Source organism: Pituophis catenifer, unplaced genomic scaffold, assembly GCF_029215685.1.
Source record: "Pituophis catenifer annectens isolate HBS135680 unplaced genomic scaffold, rPitCat1.0.hap2 SCAF_7, whole genome shotgun sequence".
NCBI lineage: Eukaryota > Metazoa > Chordata > Lepidosauria > Squamata > Colubridae > Pituophis > Pituophis catenifer.
The window spans coordinates 84,029,866-84,037,859 of record NW_027256887.1 but is presented as its reverse complement, the minus strand read 5'-3'; the positions used below and the strand labels follow the sequence as shown (position 1 = coordinate 84,037,859).

The 7,994-nt window shown below is 44.5% G+C and overlaps 1 protein-coding gene across 5 annotated transcripts in view; it reads right to left on the bottom strand.

The window, feature by feature from the left end:
- The window catches only part of ABCC9 (ATP binding cassette subfamily C member 9), a 117,816-nt gene that overhangs the window by 71,272 nt on the left and 38,550 nt on the right, over positions 1-7,994 (bottom strand). For all 5 annotated transcript variants that reach the window (XM_070946596.1, XM_070946592.1, XM_070946594.1 and 2 more), the window contains exons 15-16: positions 5,405-5,515; positions 2,412-2,484 (exon numbers count right to left, since the gene is read on the bottom strand). In XM_070946596.1, coding sequence (XP_070802697.1) covers positions 2,412-2,484; positions 5,405-5,515 — 184 coding nt within the window. The remainder of the gene's footprint in view (positions 1-2,411; positions 2,485-5,404; positions 5,516-7,994) is intronic.

Sequence of the window (7,994 nt, the reverse complement as noted above, 5' to 3'; positions counted from 1 at the left end):
AAATGGAAGTTTTTCATCAAAGACTTTATTTGAAATGCAATTTATTTGAGATGACCTCAAAACCTGACATCTGTTTTGATTATTGTTTATTTGCAGTGGTGAAATCCAAATTTTTTTACTACCAGTTCTGTGGGCATGGCTTGGTGGGCGTGGCAGGGGTTCCCCATTCCCTCCCCACTCCTGGGGGAAGGATATTATAGAATAGAATAGAATAGAGCTGGAAGGGACCTTGGAGGTCTTCTAGTCCAGCCCCCTGCTCAAGCAGGAGACACTACTATTTCAGATAAGTGACTGTCCAGTCTCTTCTTAAAAACCTCCAGTGATGGAGCGCCCACGATTTCTGGAGGGAAGCTGTTCCACTGCAAGATCTCCATTCCCACCCCAGTCCAGGGGAAGGATACTGCAAAATCCCCATTCCCTCCCCACTCCTGGGGGAAGGATATTGTAAGATCTCCATTCCCACCCCACTTCAGGGGAAGGATATTGCAAAGTCTCCATTCCCTCCCCACTCCTAGGGGAAGGGTATTGCAAAATCTCCATTCCCATCCCACTCTGGGGCCAGCCAGAGGTGGTATTTGTGGGTTCTCCGAACTGCTCAAAATTTCTGCTACCGATTCTCCAGAACCTGTCAGAACCTGCTGGATTTTACCCCGTTTTATTTGGGTTGCCTATTTTGCAATAAAAATTGGGCGGGATAAAAGGAATGGACATAAATCTCTCAATGGAAGAACTGCTCAGTTAGAAATGAATGTGATCCTAGGCAGATTATAGACATCCCATTTATTTCAAAGTAAGAGTTTTTAAGCAAGAAATCTATGGTTGTCCATTTTGAAGTCTTAAAGACTTAGTCCAGGGATGGCGAACCTTTTAGACACGGAGTGCCAACTGCGCGCACGTGTGTGCCCAAACTGAAAGGTGGATGTGCATGCACGAATGTGCACACGTATGGACAGGTGCACGCATGCACACACATGTGCGCACGCATCCACGGACATGCGCGCATGTGCAGCAGAGACCCGAAGACCAGCTGGCCAGTGGGAGGCGGGGCATCCCAACACCGGGAGCAAGGCAAGAGGTAAGATCTTTTTCTTTTGTGAGCTTGTTTTGTCGTTTGCAGAGAAACAGAAGCTCACGAAAGAAACGCCACAGAGATTTGACCTGGGGTGACGGCGCACGTGCCACACGTTTGCCATCACGAACTTAGTCCGAGAAAATAAAGAAATGACTATAATTTAAGACACTTTATTTATATTTATATATCTACCAGATCTATATGCTGCTCATATCAGTATCTGTGTGACTATGAGTCATTTGTAAACTATTTTATAGTCAATCTATGCATGATCCTTTTACATGCCTCTAACTATCTAGAGTAAGTATCTTGAGTCAAACTCAAGGCCCGCAGGCTGGATCTGGCCCACGAGGTACTTAGATCTGGTCCGCGGGGCCACCCTGGAAACAGCGAAGGACCAGCCCGTGGTGCAGTGGTGGGTTTCAAAATTTTTTACTACCGGTTCTGTGGGTGTGGCTTGGTGGGCGTGGCATGCTTGGTGGGTGTGGCTTGGTGGGCATGGCATGGCTTGGTGGGTGTGGCTTGGTGGGGAAGGATACTGTAAAATCTCCTTTCCCACCCCACTCCAGGGGAAGGATACTGTAAAATTCCCATTCCCTCCCCAATCCAGGGGAAGGTTACTGCAAAATCCCCATTTCCTCCTAATCAGCTGGGACTCTGGAGGCAGAGAATAGTTGGGGGTGGGGCCATTCAGAATTTTTACTACCGGTTCTCTGAACTACTCAAAATTTCCGCTACTAGTTCTCCAGAACTGGTCAGAACCTGCTGAAACCCACCTCTGCCATGATGTCTCTGCCAGCAAAAACAGAGCTCGGGAGGGCCGCGTGTGGCCCTCCGGGCCTCCATTTTTGCTGGCAGAGGGCTACAGGATGTCAAGATGGCCACGCCCACCCTAGCCATGCCCACTCCACCCCCCCCCCGAGGTCAAACACAACCCTGATGCGGCCCTCAATGAAATCAAATTTGACACCCTTGATCTAGAGGCAATTTAAAATTGCCTTTCGCGCTTTCCGAAAGGCCCTGAAGACTTATTTATTCCAACAAGCTGGCCTAGCTTAAATGGTTTTAATGGGGTTTTTAAATTTTCGATTTTATTGATTCTGGGTTTTAAATTGGGAACTTTTCGATTTTGCAGGTCTTGGATTTTAAATTGGAAATGCCGATGATTTAATTTATTTTAGTTTTTTCTTAACTTTTGTACTATATGTGTTTTAAGTTTGACTGCCCACCGCCCTGAGTCCCCCTGGGGAGAAGGGCGGTATGTAAGTTGAATAAATAAATAAATAAATAAATAAAATGTGCTGAACACGATGGTGTTAAACATGCAAGATTTATTTACCTGCTGGGATTCGGATATCAATATCGGATAATGTGGCTAGCCCACTTCCCCAGGAAAAGTACCCGTTCGTTACCTGCAATGCATAATATCGCACATTAGAAACTGCAAACAGATGCATGTCATAATTACGCTGTGGTTAACAGGCAAGCATGTCTGTAACTCTTACAAACCGGGTTGAGATAAGAAAGCTTTTTCAAAAAAAGAGCCTGATGGCGCAGCAGACTAATAGCCTGTTATTATCATTCAGCTGCCTGCAATTACTGCTAGTTCGAATCTCCCCAGGCTCAAGGTTGACTCAGCCTTCCATCCTTTCTAAGGTGGGCAAATTGAGGACCCAGTTTGTGGAGGCAATAAGCTGACTTTGTATAAATATACAAAAGTATGAAGGCTATTGCTTAACGCATTGTAAGCCGCCCTGAGTCTCCGGAGAAGGGCGGCATAGAAATCAAATTAAAAAAAAGAGAGAGTTTTTGAAATGCCACAAGAGTAAAAGATACTCAAGGGAATTAAAAAAAATGGGTGTGCTACATCATAAACATGGTTTCCAAAACTTTCCAATATTTAGAACGCCAGTTTAAGTACAAAACAATTCCTTTCAATGAAGATGAGTACAAGCAATAAATGAAGGGAAAAAAACCCTTTATGGTATAAATCTGACTGACGGTCTGTTTCCAACTGCAATTTAAAGTGTCGTGATAACCTTGAAAGCCCTTCACTCATGGCCTGGGCCCTGGTTCCTCAAGGGCAGAGGTGGGTACATTCCTCCCAGCAATGTACATGATTGCCATCTGGATGTTTGGCACCCGGGTTCGAATTTATGACTGGTTACCAAATGCCCTGGGATCAGGCGATTGCTATTTGCAAGCTGGCACTTCTGCCAGCTTCCCCAGAAAGTCAATGGGGAAGACGGCAGAGAAGATTGCAAGCTGTTGCTGCCTGCCAAGAGGACTCCCTCTCTCATCTCTTGGGGATTGCTGAAAGAGCTGCCTAGGGAGGGAACCTGACATCCTCCTATGGGAGGGCAGAAATATAGTTCAGATCCAGATGATTTGCGCAATGTTGCCGCACCCCTGCCAAAGGCATTTGCTTCCACGCATGAAGGGGAGGCGATATCTTTTGGCAGTAACTCTTTCAGTCAGCCCCTAAAGACAAGAGGGAGTCAAATCTAAGCAGAGAACAGAGAGGCAGCATCAGAGGTGGGTTTCAGCAGGTTCTGACCAGTTCTGGAGAACTGGTAGCGGAAATTTTGAGTAGTTCGGAGAATCAGTAGTAAAAATTCTAACTGGCCCCACCCCCATCTATTCTCTGCCTCCCGAGTCCCAGCTGATCGGGAGGAAATGGGGGTTTTGCAGTAATCTTCCCCTGGAGTGAAGAGGGAATGGAGATTTTACAGTATCCTTCCCCTGCCACGCCCACCAAGCCCTGCCACGCCCACCAAGCCACAATCACAGAATCGTTAGTAAAAAAATTTGAAACCCACTGCTGCTTAAGGAACCATTTCATCCCATTGGGATTGGCTTGCCCCACCTGTGCTGGCAGAGAAGGCATGCTGTGGGACCCCTTGGCCGAAGTAGTCCGGCAGGTGGGGTCCAGAAGAGTTTTCTCTGTCATTGCATCTACCCTCTGAAACTTCTTGCTCCATGGGGCAAGGTCAGCTCCAACTCTCCTGACCTTCCATAAGAGCCTAAAGACCTGGTTCTGCCAGCTGGCTTGGGGCTCCAAAGGAAGGGCTTCAGAGTATGTTCATCAACTGGAATAGAACATGGTAACAAGGTCAGCCAATGTATAGGCATAGCATCTAAGTCAGCCAATGAGGGCTGTTTGGAAGCTGAGACAGACTGGTGTCTTAGTCTGCAGCAACTGAGTCTGTGCAGAAGCTTAACTGCCCTGTATAGAGGAGACTCTCTTTGTATTAAGCTCTGAGCTCTGAAGCTGCAAACTTGTCTGTCTGTTGTATTGTCTGCTTGTGTTTTGCTTGTAACTGCTACATTGGAAGATATCTGCTACTGGTATTGTAAATTTACTTCATGTATTATTATGTATATAAAGAAGTTAACGAACCCTGCTGCATCAGTTTACCTGTGTGTGCTTTCTGGATTATTTCTGCAACAAACTCTGACAGCTTCATGTTGGAAGGGACTGATAGATTAATATCAAATCCCACCTCCCTCTGCTCATCCTATTTGTAAATTGACTTTACCTTTCAGCTATTATATTTTGTACTTTTATATACTTTTGTAGCATTTTATTTATACAGGTAGTCCTTGACTTATGACTTCAACTGAGCTCAAAATTCCTGTTGTTGAGTGAGGCATTTGTTAAGTGAGTTTTGCCCCATTTTATGACCTTTCTTTGCTTCAGCTGTTAAGTGAATCACTGCAGTTGATAAGTTAGTAACCCAGTTGTTAAGTGAATCTGGCTTAACAACCCCCCCCCCCATTGACTCTGCTTGTTGGAAGGTCGCAAAAGGCGATGCCATGACCCTGGGACACAGCAACGGTCATAAATATGAACCAGTTGCCAAGCATCTGAATTTTGATCACATGACCATGGGGGTGCTACAAATGTCGGAAGCATGAAAAACGGTCCTAAGTCACTTTTTTCAGTGCCATTGTAACAGTCACGAAATGAACTGTCGTAAGTCAAGGACCACCTGTATAATTTTGTCTTTTTAATATTGTAAGCTGCCAGAGTTACCTTGTGGTAAGATGGACAGTCAATAAATTGGATGGATGGAGAGAGGGAGGGAGGGAGGGAGGAAGGGATCAATCAATCAATAGAATCTTCCACACCAGAGATTCATCTTAAGTGAAGACAAAGATATTAGACATCCTCACATTGAGGAACTAGTATTTAAAGAAAAGGACACCTGCTTCCAGATCAGGATGGAAATTAACTACAGAAGGTCCATCTCAGCTGGATTATCAGAAAACACACTTAAGGTTTGATGAGAAAATATTGGATTGATCGCTCTACTTTAAAACACAAGGCACCTTAATAGCACACTCATCGATGGTTAGATGTTGAGTGGATATCCTTTGCTGTTGATCATAGCCATCCAGCTGGTGTCTCAAGGGCTGTTTCCGGTTGATGGCTTTGGGATGCTTCAGACATGGACAAAAAGAAATGAAGAAAGGAGAAAGGGCTTTACCTCCACCTGATTATTGAAGAAGATAACTTCAATATTATCAAAACAACAACCTCAGAAAGGGTGTTTTACAGCCTATAAAGCAGGGGTGAAATGCTACCGGTTTGGGCCGGTTCGCCTGAACCGGTAGTAAAAAATGCTATGGGTTCGTCGAACCGGTAGTAAAAAAATGTTAAAAAAAAAAGTTCCAACAATCAGCTGAGCGATGCGTGATCGTCGGAACTTTCTTTGTACTTTTTTAGCATTTTTTTACTACCTATTCGCTGGAACTGGTAGTAAAAAAATGCTTTTAAAAAAAAATAATAAAAAAAGGCTCCGATGATCACAGCCTTGCTGTGTGATCATCGGAACCTGTTTCTTACTTTTTTAAAGCATTTTTTACAACCTATTCGCCCGAGCCAGTAGTAAAAAATGCTTTTAAAAAGTTTTAAAAAAAGGTTCCCACACGCGCCACAGCTGATCACACACACCCCGCGCTGTTCTACTTACCTTCACGAGCCTCCTTTTGTTCGCACTGCGTGTGCGCATACACAGCTCGTGTTTGGTGCGCACTGTGCATGCATGCGTGCAGCTCGCGTTTGGTGCATGGCGTGTATGCGCGGCCAGCGAACCGGTTCAGATTTCATCACTGCTATAAAGTACTTTGAGATGCCATAAAATGTCACGCCTTCCCTCCCGGCAATGTACATGATTGCCATCTGGATGTTTGGCACCCGGGTTCGAAGTTATGACTGGTTACCAAACGCCCTGGGATCAGGCAATTGCTATTTGCAAGCTGGCTCTTCTGCCAGCTTCCCCAGAAAGTCAATGGGGAAGACGGCAGATAAGATTGCAAGCTGTTGCTGCCTGCCAAGAGGACTCCCTCTCTCATCTCTTGGGGATTGCTGAAAGAGCTGCCTAATGAGGGAACCTGACATCCTCCTATGGGGAGGGGCAGAAATATAGTTCAGATCCAGATGATTTGCGCGACATTGCCGCACCCCTGCCAAAGGCATTTCCTTCCACGTATGAAGGGGAGGCGATATCTTTTGGCAGTCAACTCTTTCAGTCAGCCCCTAGAGACAAGAGGGAGTCAAATCTAAGCAAAGAACAGAGAGGCAGCACAATAAGTTAAGTAACACAGGGTATCTCAGGCAGATGGGGGAAGCCCTGAAAGGCCTAATGCTGAATTTCAGTGGGTTTTTCAGCTCAGGTAAAGCTTCCCAGGTTCCTGCCCTCCACCGGCACTCGATCTTCATTACCTGGGACTCTGTCCATTAAAAAAAAATAATTTTTGGTCATTTAATGACCCCATAATCCCTTGCGGGGTGGAATCTGGGCAACTGAATGGAGCTGAGTGTTTACTGGCCGGATGCCCTTCCTGTCGCCAATGCGGAGTTTTGTTCAGCAGATATATTCTCATTGTGCCCAGAGAGAGAAATATCTGCCTCTACCTAGGATTGAACTCACAGCCTCCTGATTGTGAGGTGAGAGCTCCACGTCTAGGCCACCGCACCACTCACTCTGTCCATTTAATGACTTGTGCAATCACTTAATGACCATAACCAGAAGTGCCAGGATTGCAGTTGTTGAGTGAAGCAATCATGTGGCACCTCTCTTAACATTTGCTTCGCTCAACAACTAAGATTCCAGGCTCAGTTATGGTGGTAAGTGGAGGACTACCTATCTAGGTTCTTTCCCTCATCTTCTTTCCTGGAATGGATCAGATCTTGTTTCATGTTCCCTAAGTTCTTTTAAATCAAGATACTTTAGTGGTCTGTTTTCATCACTGCTGGTCCAAAGTCCAGATGAAAAAAAAGAGAAAGACTGATTATTCAGCTAGCAATCCGCCTTATAAAACATTTTCACCTCTACTGAAATAATAGATACAGTTCAATGAGACCTGATAAAAACCCGCCATGTTTCTCAAGCTTGGCAGCGTTAAAATATGCGGACTTCAACTCCCAAAATTCCCCAGCCAGTATGCTGACTGTGGAATTCTGGGAGTAGAAGTCCATACATTTTAAAGGTTGCCAAGGTTACGAAACGCTGCCCTAGAGCAATCATTGCCCGAGTGTTATTTATTTATATTGTATTGTAGCTTTTAATTTTGTTGTTTGACATTGTGAGCTTTCCAGAACCATTAAAATCATGTAGTGCCTAAACCTAAACCTCAATTAATCTGGGGACAGCCCAGTCTTCTATATTTATGTTACTTTGCAATTAATTATCAAAGTTAATAATCAGTTCCTAGTTATTAAAAAGTAGCAATTTTTTTTACTGTTAAGAACCTCATTCATTTAAGTGAGACCATTCCATAGTCTCCAGAGTTCTTATAAAAAATAATATGGGGAACTGGCAATCAGTAGACTTAAATCTGTAACATATTTTGAAGCTTAAAATAGAAGAAGAAGAAGAAGAAGAAGAAGAAGAAGAAGAAGAAGAAGAAGAAGAAG